This window comes from Notechis scutatus, chromosome 3, assembly GCF_049901735.1.
Source record: "Notechis scutatus isolate UNSWTSFEM ecotype Mainland chromosome 3, rNotScu1.2, whole genome shotgun sequence".
In the NCBI taxonomy this organism is placed as follows: domain Eukaryota; kingdom Metazoa; phylum Chordata; class Lepidosauria; order Squamata; family Elapidae; genus Notechis; species Notechis scutatus.
In genome coordinates this window covers 97,548,166-97,564,764 of record NC_142011.1, presented here as the reverse complement: position 1 = coordinate 97,564,764, position 16,599 = coordinate 97,548,166, and the positions used below count along the sequence as shown (strand labels likewise).

General features: G+C 35.8%; 1 protein-coding gene across 4 annotated transcripts; it reads right to left on the bottom strand.

The window, feature by feature from the left end:
• Positions 1 to 7,816: 7,816 nt before the first annotated feature.
• On the bottom strand, positions 7,817 to 16,435 carry GLRX2 (glutaredoxin 2). 4 transcript variants are annotated; one of them, XM_026669302.2, is made up of 4 exons: positions 16,177 to 16,435; positions 13,836 to 13,899; positions 12,663 to 12,839; positions 7,817 to 9,531 (listed from the first exon to the last, which is right to left on the bottom strand). In XM_026669302.2, exons 2-4 carry the CDS (start codon positions 13,896 to 13,898, stop codon positions 9,385 to 9,387), a joined length of 387 nt encoding a protein of 128 aa, XP_026525087.2. In that variant the 5' UTR covers position 13,899; positions 16,177 to 16,435; the 3' UTR covers positions 7,817 to 9,384. The 4 variants fall into 4 exon arrangements, with proteins under 4 accessions (XP_026525087.2, XP_026525086.2, XP_026525085.2 ...); XM_026669301.2 differs by having other exon boundaries at positions 16,275 to 16,435; XM_026669300.2 differs by having other exon boundaries at positions 16,351 to 16,435.
• Positions 16,436 to 16,599: the final 164 nt, after the last annotated feature.

Sequence of the window (16,599 nt, the reverse complement as noted above, 5' to 3'; positions counted from 1 at the left end):
TTATGACTCATTTTTGAGAGAGATGTTCAACATAATGTAATACACCCAACTGATGTATAGATACTACAGACAGCTTCTGACAAGTATAAAAATATTGCTGAGCCTGGAAAGAGTTGCTACACATAAATATGAATTGTAATTATAAATGCGTGGCTTTTAAAACACTTGCAAAGATCTAATTATAGTTGTGATTTATAGAATAAGTTAATTGTATAAGTGGAAACTGACCTAAGTCACTGTATAGGTCTTTTGCCATTGATTCATTTAGAAGGATTACAACTATACTTACATCATATTTCTACCCATGGTGGCGCGGTGGTTAGAATGCAATATTGCAGGTTAATTCTGCTGTCTGCCCCAGTTCAGCATTTCAAGTCTCACTGGCTCAGGGTTGACTCAGCTTTCCGTCCTTCCAAGGTCAGTAAAATGAGGAACCAGATTGTATGCTGACTCTGTAAACTACTTGGAGAGGGCTGTAAAACACTCTGAAGCGGTATATAAGTCTAAGTGCTATTGCTAATCTCTTTATAAATGGTTGTGCTGTTTTTAGTTCCTTTATGGAGAAATGCCAATACTAGAATAATGAAATTTTTAAAAATCAAAATGTATAATTTACATAGATTTGTGGGAAAGCTATAACAGGCTGCATAAATTTAGTTTAAAGCTCCAGGATCAATATAAAGATATGTCCTGCCAAAGTATTTTGATCTGAAATGTTGAATGTAGAACATATTTCCTTCCATTTTTTAAATGACTTTTATGACTTTTCTTCCATTACAAAAAATGTTGGCCTCCTGACCCAGGAGAATTGGACACTTATTTTTTTTAAGGACATATACAAATCAAAGCCTTTCTTCAAATCTTTGCCTAAGATCCAAAGGTTTTTCATCCTGATTTACTTTCCTCACGAATGAATGAATATATATATATATATATCATACATATATAACTAGAAGTAACATATTTGGGTTCTAATGTTTAAAAAATATTTATCCTTTATATATTCGTTTCATTTTTAAAAATGTTGATTATATGCCACTGAATAATATAGTTATACTAACTTGCCTGCTAAAACACATTTGTTCAATCTACTTTAAATTACTTTTTTCAACAAGCAAGTATTATAATAGCAAATTGTTATAAAAATAGTAAAATGTAAGTATTAGTGTTTTGTACAGTTGTGCTAGTTTTGGTATTAAAATGAAATTGGTTTTTTTTTTCCAAATCATATTGCAAAAGCAGTGGTGGAATAAGTAAGGTAATAGGAATAGAATAGCAGCTGTAATAAATGAGGTATCAATTTTATTCCCTTATCCTAACCTTTTTTTTCATTCTTTTCTGTGCTCTCGATTGATATATCAATAACAGATAGGTGACTTCATTTTATCTTTTATCCATAATGTTACTTATGTTTTAGATTAGGAGAGCCTCTTAAATGGTGGTAGTAGGAGTTAAAACGGAAAGTGGAGTTTGCTAGGTTTGAGCAGAACATGTTTACTGAAAGAGAAGAGGCCAAGGAGTGGGGAGTAAGGGATGATGATAGGGTTAACTTGCATGTATCCATGGATAAATAATCCACTTTATTTAAATCACTTTTGACAATAGATGTTAGTAATATGAAATAAAAGAAATACTTTGTGTATTGGACAGAAGGTGCTATGAAAGAGAGTGCAAGATGAAGTGGGACCTTAAAAGCATTGCATACTTCAAAACTGAATCCATTCTGTGTTCAAAATGGATGTGATTATAGGTTTTAATTGCAATGAAATACTTTTTCAATTAATTTGTTATAGCCAATACAATATGACTTTCCCCTTCTCTCTGCCCCTTTTGACTATACCCCAAATTTGCTTTAGACCAGGGATGTCAAACTCGCATCATCATGTGATGTATCATGACTCCCCCCCACCCCCGCTTCGCTACACCGGGCATGGGTATGGCCAGCTAATGATGCTTCCGGCTTTAGACAGTTCCTCAACTATACAAAGCAGAATTGGAGAGGAAAGAAGGAATTCATTTGTGTGTGTTATTCCTTCAATGGCAGAGACCATTACCTCCAAATTGATACGATTATAGAATATCTATCTATCTATCTATCTATCTATCTATCTATCTATCTATCTATCTATCTATCGATTTTAATTTTTGTAAGTCCTTCTCAATTAATTAAAAGAGATTCAAGGCTGTTTCATTAAAGGAAATATGGATAACTGCATAAATACAAGGACTAGTGGACTTTAAATGGAGCATTAGAAAAAATGAGACCAAAGTTCCTGTTTGATGATCAGATTGTAGAATAAATATAACTTTAAAAGTAAAAAAGATTTAGCAGGAAATTATTGTAAAACAGATAAATTTGATCATTTTTAAATTGGAAATGAGCAGATATTAAATACTGTGCTAAGCTATCAGCACAGCTAATACATTATATTAATTTGATTTCCCCTTCCTAATTCTGTGTATCCTGTGTACTAATCCAAGTAAAGTCCTATTCATATTGGTCCATAATTGCCTTGTTTGCTTGCACCATTCCAAAGTTTCATTTGAGAATTTACAAGCTTGTTGAAATATTAATACACAGATAATTGTTTATTTCCAACCATTTTTATGTTTCACATAGTAAGTAGGTATTGTTTTCAACATCTCATTTCTCTACGAGAGAGAATGTTGGGTTCAAAGTCACCCAGCTGCCTTCACTGCTCTCTTATTCTTTCATTACCACTTTAACACAACTTTACTTAAAAGTTTTAACTGAATCTGAAAGCCACCATTTACTCTGGTAATGACTCTAACTCATGTGTGACACTCAAATGTACTTCCTGCCCACATCAGCTTAATTCCACTCCACCTTGTTTGTTTTAGTGATTGCTGCTGTCTCTTTCAAGAGTGCCTCTTGTAATATCTTTTTTTCCCCAATAGCCACTGTTCTGGTTTTTGAATTAGCATTTAATGCCATTTAAATTATAGATTGTACCTTTAGCTTAATGCAAATGAAACAATTTATATTGCCAAAGGGTGCTGGGGGTAATGTGCTGAATATTCTGGTACATTCTCTAAATCCCAATTCAATTTAATTTGAATTCATCACAAAAGTTGAATTCTGTTTAGTGCTCACTATGAGTATTATTTCTAACTATTTTTTATGCAAAATGTGTGGTTATAGGCCTGGTTTTGAATTCTGTATTCACAATCAGTGAATCAAAGTGTCATCTTCACAATAGGTCTATAATACCTTGATCCGGTGATCTTTTACAGGCATATAGGAATTATATTGATCTTTTAAAACTTTTTATTATATATGCCAAAAACTCACTGACATTACAAAACTGATAGTAGTCCTTCACTTATAACGATTCATTTAATGACCATTTGAAGTTCAATTGGCACAGAAAATGACTTATGATCATTTTTCACGTTCAAAACCATTGTAGCATCCCTGTAATCACATAATCAAAATTTGGATGCTTAGTAATTGGATGTATTTATGATGGTTGCAGTGTCCCACAGTCATGTGATCACCTTTTGCGGACTTCTGATAAAGTCAATGGGGAAGCCAGATTCACTTAATAACTGTGTTACTAACTTAACAACTGCAGTGATTGACTTAACAACTATGGCAAGAAATATAATGAAATGGGGCAAAATTCACTTAACTATTTTGCTTAGCAGTGGAAATTTTGCATCATAATTCGACTACCTGTATCTTGTTGAATACAATGTAAAATACTTCTCACTGCAATCTGTACAAAATATGTAATGAAAAATTGAGCACCCCATTTGGTAGGCATTTGTGTGATATATGTTGAATAGGTAATCAAGAATACTTGATAAATAACCCATGCCAAGTGTTTGTTTCCATTGCACTAAAAATGTATGATCTAGCTATGTTATTGCGTGAAATTATGCTTGAATATAAGGCATTGTAAACTACCGTCTCAAAAAGAAGACCAATAATTTAATTGTTCTTGTAAACAGATAATGTCAAGGAAGAATCTATGAATTCTATATTTGCTGGAATGGCAGAGATTAGTTAAAAGATGCTAACTTAGGAAATAAACTGATCTTGCATTTGTACTTTAAGTTGAATCAACAGCAAAATAATACTCAATGTTTTAATTCTTCAGTGAAATATTACTGTATAGTACATTAGTATGGAATATGCAACACGTGGGTTCAACTGGCCGTCTGTACATATTTGTACAATATGTAGTTCAATTGAAATGTTGCCTAATATTTATATCTAGATACTCACATTGTGCTGTTAAAAAAATTGATGGGTAGATTCTTTGTAATAGGGTGAGATTTAATTTTTGGTTGTGAAGGGGAAAGAATTTTACTTTGATCAAGCGTCACCATTGCTTTTAGAAAGCCTTAAACATGATAATAAGAAATGAAAGTCATTTGTATCTGTAGATGTGTAAATTTTTCCCAGAATAACTTTACTGTTTGCATAAAGTTGATCCATTCTGAGACCGGAGAGTACACACTATGTTGGAAAAGGCTCATAGTTACTGAAATATTTTTTTGTGCAACAAGGATTTTAAAAATGTAATATTTTGAAAACACCATTATTGTAGTTTTACCAGGACATCACAGCATCATCTATTGTTTGTACTATATACAATATGTATTATCTTTAAGTGGCTATCTATATACTACATTGTTAACATTTTGAAAAAAAATGTACCTCTTTAGCTTCAGTGAGTTTTCGAAGAAATGTTGAAGCAGAAATATTGTGAAATGTACATTTTTAAATTTAGTATGGAAATTTTGACTTGTTTGATTGATAAAATTACTGAAGAGGGTTACAAAGAATTTTACAAAACTTAAATCTGACAGTAAGAAACAATGCAGATATGCAGTTATCTATGAATTTTTTGTATATTAAAGATATACTATACCCTTTAAAATAAAAAGAATGTCAATCAGTTAATTAACTTATTTCTTTAAACTTGTACTATGGAAATAAATTTCAATGTTTGGCTTGTATAACCAGTTGTAAGATGCTACTTATCACTCCAAAGGGCAAAAGCAGGTAATTTGTGGGAGCAAATGTGACCTAGATACAGTGCAGCCCTGAGAATAATTTGACAATTAAAGGATTGTTTGAACCAGCAGATATTTTGGTCCAGATCACAAAATTCTTTCTACTCTTCCACTTCTGATGCTGTTACCCTTGGGTATCAGAATTTTAATGAGGAGTAACAGTATGGAAAATATTATTAGAAGGATTCAATCTTTGTTCCTCTCATTAGAATCATGTTCTTCTGAAGCTCATTACATTTTTTTTTTAAAAAAAGCAAAACAATGCCTTTACTGCCAAAATGTTGCAATAAACAATTGAGTTTTCCACTTTAAAATAAACAGCCCTGGGTTTTTGTTTAAAGAGTAACAGGTTTTTAACTAAGAAAACAATCTATTAATAAACATAATCTGAGAAGAGGGAGTTTGTTAGTTACCATCGTTTTGAATAAAATGTTTTCAGTTAGAAGTGTCAATGAAATGTTCCTAAGTGTTTTATGCTTTGTAGAACAAGTGCAAAATAAATTCTATGTACCTCATCATTTACCTTTAATGATGTCACAATCTGCACCACCACTAATGTAATATGTGGTTAAAAAGGTGAGCTGGAACTGAGGTTCTATGAATGCTGGATGCGTGCTTCAATTTCACATGGATGCTTTTATTCTTAGCATTTGTTTATAAGTTCTTAAGCATTTAGTTGCTTGGGATATGTGTGTGTGTGTGTGTTTATGTATGTATGTATGTATATATATGTATGTATGTATATGTATGTATGTACGTACGTACATATATGTATGTATATATATACACACACACACACACACTGCTCAAAAAAATAAAGGGAACACAAAAGACATCCTAGATCTGAATGAATGAAATATTCTTATTAAATACTTTGTTCATTACATAGTTGAATGTGCTGACAACAAAATCACACAAAAATTATCAATGGAAATCAAATTTAGCAACCCATAGAGGTCTGGATTTGGAGTTACACTCAAAATTAAAGTGGAAAAAAACACTACAGGCTGATCCAACTTTGATGTAATGTTCTTAAAACAAGTCAAAATGAGGCTCAGTAGTGTGTGTGGCCTCCATGTGCCTGTATGACCTCTCTACAATGCCTGGGCATGCTCCTGATGAGGTGGTGGATGATCTCCTGAAGGATCTCCTCCCACACCTGGACTAAAGCATCCCACAACTCCTGGACAGTCTGTGGTGCAAGGTGGCGTTGGTGGATGGAGTGAGACATGATGTTCCAGATGTGCTCAATTGGATTCAGGTCTGGGAAACAGTCCATAGCATCAACGCCTTCGTCTTGCAGGAACTACTGACACACTCCAGCCACATGAGGTCTAGCATTGTCGTGCATTAGGAGGAACCCAGGGCCAACCGCACCAGCATATGGTCTCACAAGGGGTCTGAGGATCTCGGTACCTAATGGCAGTCAGGCTACCTCTGGCGAGCACATGGAGGGCTGTGCAGCCCCCTAAAGAAATGCCACCCCACACCAGCAGAACGTTCTCCATGGCGTCTCCAGACCCTGTCACATCTGTCACATGTGGTCAGTGTGAACCTGCTTTCATCTGTGAAGAGCACAGGGCGCCATTGGTGAATTTGCCAATCTTGGTGTTCTCTGGCAAATGCCAAATGTCCTGCACGGTGTTGGGCTGTAAGCACAACCCCTACCTGTGGACGTCGGGCCCTCATACCACCCTCATGGAGTCTGTTTCTGACCATTTGAGCAGCCACATGCACATTTGTGGCCCGCTGGAGGTCATTTTGCAGGGCTCTAGCAGTGCTCCTCCTGTCCCTCCTTGCACAAAGGCGGAGGTAGCGGTCCTGATGCTGGGTTGTTGCCCTCCTACAGCCTCCTCCACATCTCCTGATGTACTAGCCTGTCTCCTGGTGGCACCTCCATGCTCTGGACACTACGCTGACAGACACAGCAAACCTTGCCACAGCTCGCATTGATGTGCCATCCTGGATGAGCTGCACTACCTGAGCCACTTGTGTGGGTTGTAGACTCCATCTCATGCTACCACTAGAGTGAAAGCACCACCAACATTTAAAAGTGACCAAACCATCAGCCAGAAAGCATAGGAACTGAGAAGTGGTCTGTGGTCACCACCTGCAGAACCACTCCTTTATTGGGATGTCTTGCTAACTGCCTGTGCTTTCCACCTGTTGTCTATTCCATTTGCACAACAGCATGTGAAATTGATTGTCAATCAGTGTTGCTACCTAAGTGGACAGTTTGATTTCACAGGTGTGATTGAATTGGAGTTACATTGTGTTGTTTAAATGTTCCCTTTATTTTTTTGAGCAGTGTATATTAGTCTGTATGTATGTGGGTGGGTGGGTGGATGGGTTGGTTGGTCTCTGAGCTTTCTATATCTGATCACTTGTGATCTGTGAGAAAGAGAAATTTGGAGGCAAAACATGCTATAATCCCTTTAACTTTATATTTTTAGATTAATAAAACTGTTAATCAGGTTTACCACTAAGAAACATATAATTTGTTGCTCCATTCACAGCTTGACATTTATTTATTTGGAAATTTTAAATTGCCGCCTATTCACTCATGGTGACTCAAGTTGGCTTATAGGAAATATATAACTGAAAATAGTGGGAAAGGGGAATGCAGGATGAAGGGACAAAAAAAGATAAAAACATTAACTTCTGACTCTTCTGTGCAGTAGAATGAACATAACATTACAGCCTCAACTTTTTACTTTTCATACTCAATATATACTAGTTATTTCCATTTTAAAAAACCTTGTCTAATCAGTAAATCCCAAAATATTTTTTTAATCTCAACACAAAATCTAGACATGGTTTCCAGACAGAAACAAAGTTAGATGTATTCTCTTTCATTAAAACAGTTAATTTGGCCATTACAGTACTATTTCTTATATCCCATCATTGTTTTTTAAATTTGTAAATGTTTTAGGATATAATATTTGACTGAAAAGTAGAAATCAAAAAACCACTCTGGTTCTTTATAACATAAGCATGCAGCTTATAATGCAGTTAATCATAACACATGGATGTAAAATTCTAATATTTGGTACTATTTAATGCAAATATATTACACAAAGAGAAACATTAAGTCACAATCCTTTTTTTCATATACCCATAAAGTACCATTTCATAAACATCAATCCAATTGCAAGCCACAAAGAGGTCATGTTTTCAAGCAGCTTTGATAATGTGTCATTTAACAATCTAGACATACATTTACAAAAAATTCTTGTCACTTTGGACAAGAACAATTTTGAAAACATTCACCCATCTGTAAATAATTTACTAGCATCTGCTACATATAGCTGATGAGGTGCTTTTTACCTAATTAGAATTAGATACCTAATTCCAAAGTCCTTCATGTTTTTTGTTGTTAAAGGGTGACTGTCAAAATAAACTGTAATATTAATCAGGCAAGGATAGATTAGCTTGGACATATTTAAACTGGGAAAAGTGCAGGGATGGTGTCTACTGAGAATGAACACCGATTTTACAGAATTGTACTTGCTAAGCACAAAGACTAGTAAATTGACAGTGAAAACTTCAGTTGTATACATGTAGGTTCAAGCGAAGTAGAGGTACAAATAAAGTAGAACTTCAGCATATATAAAACTAGTATATATCTCATCCAAAATGGCTTATTCAATCTATATTCTCTGCTTTCTCCAGAGCTACTTTTTGCCAATGTGCTGGCATTCCCTTTCTATAAATCTTTAAAAAGAGGCAGAGGCCTTCTTTGTATTTAACTGCATAAAGATTCATTTGCTGCAGCTAACCAGAAGTTCAAGCTCCAAGATGAGAGGGAGCAAATAAAAAGGAGGAGATATGTTGAAGAGAAGGAAATAACTGAGTTCAGCTTCTCCCTTGCCAATGACTGCTTTATCTGCATCCCAGTGTCTTATTTCCAGCATTCCATCTGCTGATTTTGTATTGTCCAAGTCTCTCTTCACTTTTTCTGTTTGCTATACCAACTTGCCAATGCCCAATTTCTTGAAAGAAAGGGGGCACACACAAACAATATAGCTGATTACTGTGGAGGTGCTCATAGGTATGCCAAAATCATCCTGGGAAGTATTGCTATATGTTTCCGTGCAGTTGGCATAGCTCTTAAACTTAGTTTCCAGAATTAATTTAATATGATAAGGTTTATTGTAGCACTTGTGTGCCTAGCTTCTTAGTTTTCTACCAGGAACCCCTGTACTGTTTCAACCTATGTATTTAATGGCCAATATATTTTGGGACAATTCAAAGTTACTGAAGCATTTTTGTACAGATAGGTTGCTAAAGTGAAATCTGGGTTTATAAATTAAAGATTGTCACATTTTATTTAAAAAATCAAGGAAAACCAGATGAATGTACTGAGTTTCTCTCTCTTTGGATCTGGCATTGATGAACTAATGGAAGGAGTTTACCCTCCCTGTGAAGTTGCTGCGTATCTGTAGCACCTCCGACAAAGTTTCCATTGATAAATATTCTGGGAACCTGTTGAATATAAAGAAATGAATTTTATAAGCATATTGTTCAAGCATGGGTGTAATACACTATAGTACCTGTGTTTCTACTTATATTATTAAGTAGAATAATACTGCTTCTACTTATATTATTAAGGAATCCAGGGAGATATTCTTTCAAAAATTGAAGGAATAAGACTCTGTAAAAAACCTTGAGACTTGCAAGAAGTTAGTGGCTTTTCTTTAACATCCAAGGGCATCATCTTACACAATCCAATCTAACTCTAGCAGTGAGCATTCTTTGGATTCTTTATTCAGATTCCCTTTGGAATTCAAGCGAAATACTAAATAGAGATAACTTTTTTTTCAAGTTAGCACTTTTAATTTTTATTTAAAGATAATATTCAACAATGGTCTAAAATTGAAAGGTTAAATTCACAAAGAGAATTCAAATTGTCAAGTTCAGATTGAGAGCTATAATCAAAACAAATAAGCTGAACAAGGATATATATATATATATATATATATATATATATATATATATATATATATATATATATATATATATATATATATATATATATGTTTTCTGAGGTTCTCGCGGGTATTTGTATGTGGATCTTTGGTTATTCGGGTTCTCTCCCGCGTAAGATTCAAAGTATCTAGGCAACGTTTGGCGAGGTCCCACTCGCCATCTTCAGGCTGGTGCTGGCTTAGTGCCAGTGCAAGCAGTGTGTGACCGGAGCTGCCATCTCTCTATATATACAAGTGGTGGGGGTGGTGTGCTGGGCTGGTTGGCTGTGCTGCAGCCTCTTGATTGGTTGATGGAGTTGATGTTGGTATAATGGGCTGTGTAATGGCCTTTTGTTGTAGAGATATCCTGGATCTTGTGCTGTCATCTCCTGGGTCGTTAGCCTCTTGTGTTTTAACGGTTTGGGTAATGGGTTGTGTGATGGGCTTGTGAGTTCTTTTGTTGTGGTATCCTGGGTCTTGCGTTGTAATCTCCTGGGTCGTTTGTGTTTTGATCTCTTTTCGATTAGCCTCCTGTGTAGTAACAGCTTGGGTAATGGGTTGTGTGATTAAAAGAGATGACACCTCCCGCTTACCAGCCATTTGGAAACCCGCCCTCATGAACAGACGAGTACCCAACATGATAAATGACACCAGACCCACACCCATGAGGGCCACACAAGATGCCACCACCACACTTCCACGTAAAAATCAGACTCACACCCACACAGAAGATGAGACACGACCACAGACCAGAAGCCGCACTGCAGCTGCATCACTACCCACTTCAAACTCCTCTGAACCATACATGAAGCGAACTGACCCCCACCATGAAGATGTGGCACGACCACGAACTCGAAGCCAAACGAACACAGACCCAGACCCCAAACTCAAAGCCATATTAAAAACCCAAAATGCTACATCACAGCCACCCGCTCAGGACATCACATCAGAAAACTCAAGAAATTACACCTCAAGAACTCAAGAAGTCACTACACAGCAAATGACCCAGGATATCACAGCACAAGACCAAGGATACCACAGCAATAAATCTCACAAGGTCATCACACAACCCATTACCCAAGCTGTTACTACACAGGAGGCTAATCGAAAAGAGATCAAAACACAAACGACCCAGGAGATTACAACGCAAGACCCAGGATACCACAACAAAAGAACTCACAAGCCCATCACACAACCCATTACCCAAGCCGTTAAAACACAAGAGGCTAACGACCCAGGAGATGACAGCACAAGATCCAGGATATCTCTACAACAAAAGGCCATTACACAGCCCATTATACCAACATCAACTCCATCAACCAATCAAGAGGCTGCAGCACAGCCAACCAGCCCAGCACACCACCCCCACCACTTGTATATATAGAGAGATGGCAGCTCCGGTCACACACTGCTTGCACTGGCACTAAGCCGAAAGCACCAGCCTGAAGATGGCGAGTGGGACCTCGCCGGCGTTGCCTAGATACTTTGAATCTTACGCGGGAGAGAACCCGAATAACCAAAGATCCACATATATATATATATATATATATATATAATTTTCTTAAGTTTTGCGGTACTTACATGTATGGTGTTCGGCTTGGTTCGAGTATTTTCCCACGTCATTGTAGTTCTTTTAAAGAACTACAATGAACTTTAAAGAACTACAATGAACTTTAAAGAACTTTTAAAGAATTACAAAGAACTTTAAAAGAACTACAATGACGTGGGAAAATACCCGAACCAAGCCAAACACTATATATATATATATATATATATATATATATATATATATATATATATATATATATATATATATATAAAAATAATATATGGTAAAAACAGGGCCAAAACAAATTTTACTCTATTAGACAAAATCTCTCTTCAGTAAATATATTTCACAAAGTGCCCAGTCATATACAGTATCTTCAATGCTAGAAGTAGAACATAAAGCCATATTCTCTTATTGTCACATTCCACCAATTTGTTCAAGGCAACAGCTATTGCAAGAAATAGGTTGCATAAATGTATGGATTGCATATTAATTTTTTAAAAGAAATCTATATTTGAGTAGTAACTATTATATTATGAATCACTTTGAATGACATAATCATCTTTTAATGATCCCATAATCCCTTGCCAGGGTGGAGTCTGGGCAACTGAATGGAGCTAGCAGTGTTTAATAGCCAGATGCCCTTCCTGTTGCCAAAGCAGAGTTTTGTTCAGCAGATATATTCTCATTGTGCCCAGAGAGATAAATATCTGCCTCTACCTAAGATCAAACTCAGCCTCCTGATTGTGAGACAAGAGCTCCGTCTCTAGGCCACCGCATCACTCCATTTTGAATGACATGGTAAGGTAAAATTCACTAAAATTGTGGGCTAACTCTGAACTACTGCAGTTGTACTTGCTGATTTCTCTTACAAATGGAGTAGTCCAGAATTAGAAAACTTAGAAACCCACAGGATGCTCTATGCAGGCTTTGTCCTCTCATCCAAACTAAGGGTGGTAGTTGTTCTGAAATCTGAAATCATCTAGTATTTGCCCAATTTATGTAATAAAGTATGTACTAATAATATTAAAAATATTATCCAGAAATGGAATAATCATTTTCTGACATGTGTAAGAAAGATTAAAAAAAATAGTACTCACTGTCCGGCTGCCTGTCATTTGATGAAGGATATCCTGAAAATGATTTCCGTTTTCATATCGATCAAGTTCTATGGCTTTATAATTCACATTCATTTCTTGAAATAGTTTCTTTGCCATTTTACAGTAGGAACACGTGCTTTTTGAGAAGATCACAACACAATTATCTGATATAGTATCCTATGGGTTGAAATAAAAATTGACATGAGAAGTATGCATAAGGGAAACTGGAAGAATTTATGGCTAGATTCAAAATCAATCGAAATCGAAATTAACATCAGTGTTTGGGATTTTATGTGAATCCAGATAATTGTACCTTATTCAACAAACATGTCTGGCTCTAAATATGTTTGTATAATGGAGAAAAAGCAACTTCTCAAGGAAATACATTCTACATACTTGCGTGTTAAAATGCATACACAAAACGCCCTCAAATAATTAAAATGTTCCAGTTGAGCCAAAACTAACAAATGAATCAGCTAGCATGTTTTCATTTAAAAGGGAGGGCATGGACAAAGTACTATTGTATTGCTAACAAGGCTTTCCACTTTTCATTAACAGGTTCATTATTTAATTTGAACAGGACTGCTAAGTCTCCCAATTAAAAGTGTTAGAATCTATTGCATTTCTGCTACTTGCCAGAAGTTTGAGTCAAAAGGCTTATTGATAAAAAATTAAAACAAACAATTTAGACTGAATTACTTTACTAGGACACACTTCCAGTACTGTTAAAAGATATTGGTGTAGAATGGATGGCTGTTTTAGGACCATATGTGTCTCTCAAATCTTTTATGCTGCCCTGGGGTGGGGGGAGTTAATTATAATGGAAAAAAAACTGACAGTACAATTTCCTGTCATTTTGAAACAGGAAAGAGTGAAAAACTGAAAAACCAATAGCTGGAACAATTTTGGGGGAACTTCTTAGCTATAACAATAGGTGTTTGACTTCCAAAACATGACTCAGAATTACATTTTATACTATAGAAAAAATAAAGTCCCTGTCCTACAAGAAGCAGCATTTAGACCAGGGCTGTTAAATTCCTGGCCCATAGGCCGGATGTATCTCATGTTGGCCATTCCCAGTTTAGGAAAGGGGAAAAAAGTCCCGATATGTCACGTGACACCACACTGACATGAGTTTGACACCCCTGATATAGACCAACCACATTTACTCACTTTTATTTGGTTTGTTATAGCAGTATTAGATATCGCTGTAGTAGCAGATGCATTGTTCCCCATTCTAAAGAGAGAGAAAAGACATTGCAATGAATATTACAGACTGCTTATAATACAATCCTGTATTTAAAGAGCAGCCTTACAACTAGTTACATTGTAAATTTCATAAAAATAACCAAGTGGCCTAATCTTTTTAGATACATACAACAGCTAATTTTGATTAAAGTTTTAGATTAACAGGAGTAATACCAAATTAAGAATTACTATATTGTAGCCTATTAAAAATATACATTTACTAAATATTTTAAAGAAAAAATGTTTTTTAAAAAAGAAGAGAGATAAAAAGTGATAGTGTGAGGCATATGGATATAGATTTACAAGTATCACTGAAAATGTTTTTAATTTCATTACTGGAATTACAATAGGTATAAATGGTTGATTATATATAAATGGCTGACTATATAATATAATCTTAAAAATCTACATATCACCATAAAGCTCTACAAAGGAGCATAAATACCAGAAATGGTTAAAATAGAGATCATAAATTATAATAAATTACAATATATTTCATCTATAAAATTAACATTCTATTCTGATTTTAAAATTCCTACAAGGCTTAAATAATGGCCATGTAAAAAAGAAACACAATTTTTGGATGTGATACAAATTCACATAAACTCTGTAATCCAGAAACTGTTTCCCAGTTGAATTATCCTTTATTGCAAGGCTGTCAAATTCCCGGTGTCACGAGCTGGCCATGTCCAAACCCGGTTTAACAAAGGGGAAACAAGTCCTGATACATTGTGACGCCGCCATGATGTGAGTTTGACACCTCTGCTCTATTGCATTTACTTTTAAAATATAACATAGTCTTTCTTCCACAAAGGTAATCAAATATCCTGTCTAGTAAGAAATATCTTTGTAGCAGTTAACAAGTACAAATAAAATTCAGTATACTAAGTGGGAAGTTATGGTTTAGTAAAATTCATTAAGAATATTGCAAGTTATAAAGAAATTGAGCTTTTAAAATTTGTTTTAGACTGATGTAAACTATTTTCCAGAACTGTTCAGCTTCACAATATTAGCACCAAATACAAAAATATCTGAACTGTGCATTACATTTCCAGATTTAGTGTATATGCAGATGTCTACATATACGGCCAATCTTTTGTTCTGTTTTCCACCTCCATGAAAATTAAAACAGAATTTAATCAATAAACTAAAGGAAAAAGTAAACTTCATTGCTTCTAAAATTATCATTCTTCATATAGGTAGTCCTTGACTTATGATCATAAATGAGACCTAAATTTCTGTTGCTAAGCAAGACCGTTGTTAAGTGGGTTTTGCCCCATTTTACAACTTTCCTCGCCACAGTTGTTAAGTGAATCACTTCAGTTGTTAAATTAGTAACACAGTTGTTAAGTAAATCTGGCTTTGTTTGTCAGGAGGTCACAGAAAGTGATCACATAATCTTGGGACACTGCAATCATCATAAATACATTCCTGTTGCCAAGCATCCAAATTTTGATCACATGACCATGCAATGGTTATAAGTGTGAGAAAGGATCATAAGTCACTTTTGATGCCATTGGCACTTCAAACAGTCACTAAGTGAATGATTTTAAGTTGAGGACTAGCTATATAATATTGTAGCTGGAAAACAAAGAATTCAAGGACTAGCTTGAAAACAAAGGATTCTACAGAATTAAAGAAATACCAGTTAAACTGGATTACAGTACAGTACATAATAGTGACATAGCCCCTTTAACATGTAGGCAGTTCTAACTCTAAAAGTCGAATATCAAATAAGCACTTTATGATAAAAAGAAGAGACATACCAGACTCCAAAAAAACAACAACAACCTAGTAACAATGGTTAAACCATAAATTCAAGTAAAATAAAGCACTATAGATTATAAAATCACCAAAGCCAGTCTGAAAGCCACACTTCCAGAGCATCTTAGAATTCAAACATAAAAGTGTGAAGCCCAGGAAACTAAGCATCTGACTACATCTCCTCAGCCAGGATATTCTGTAAGTTAACGTAAATTTTCCCCCTCAAAACCACCTTTGTAGGAAGGATTTCAAAATAGGATCATCCCCCAAACCATCATTGTTAAGCAGTTCTTGGGAACGGGGGTTGCCTGGCCAAACAGCTGCATATCAGTGGTTGAGCAACTGCACTGGATGCCTAAGACTTTTTGTTTTCTGTCCATGACAGGAAATGCCCCAGAGGTTCAAAACTAAATCCTGGCCGAATATACTCACCTGCATACAGCCCAGGTTTTATTTATTCACGAATAAACACCCATAAAATGCCAGCTGACTAAAAACAAACCTTCTTCGGGTAACCCAAGGTGAATGTTACAAAAATAGATACAGCTAAATCTTTTACAAAGTGCCTTCACTGGCAAAATAGAACCAAGGAGAATTTACAGCATCTCAGCAAGCCAAGCCCCTGGAATCAAGCCAAGCCGCTTTTCGTTTCGCGCACATCCCGCAATTAACCAACCTCAGCACCCAAAGCCTCTGCAGCACCCGCAAAGCCATCAGCCAAATAAGAACAGCCTCCGCCCGAGGCTCCGCCTCCGGAAGACAGGTTTTCTTCTCTTCCAAGGGCCCTCAACAACCCAAGGGCTAACTACTCCATTGCCTGTTCGTTTTTTCCTTCCTTTGAAACACGACTTCCCCTTCGAGCGTTGCGACAGGCTTTTCCTCACGTCAGTCACACTGAGTCTGACGGTGAGCGGTTGAAGGGAGC

Coding starts and splice junctions, on each gene's coding strand:
- GLRX2 (XM_026669300.2), bottom strand. CDS start 16,388: ATGGCTTTGCGGGTGCTGCAGAGGCTTTGGGTGCTGAG. Junction 13,900..16,350: donor CAGAGGCTTTGGGTGCTGAG/GTTGGTTAATTG, acceptor CTCTCTCTTTAG/AATGGGGAACAATGCATCTG. Junction 9,532..12,662: donor AAATGACAGGCAGCCGGACA/GTGAGTACTATT, acceptor TATATTCAACAG/GTTCCCAGAATATTTATCAA.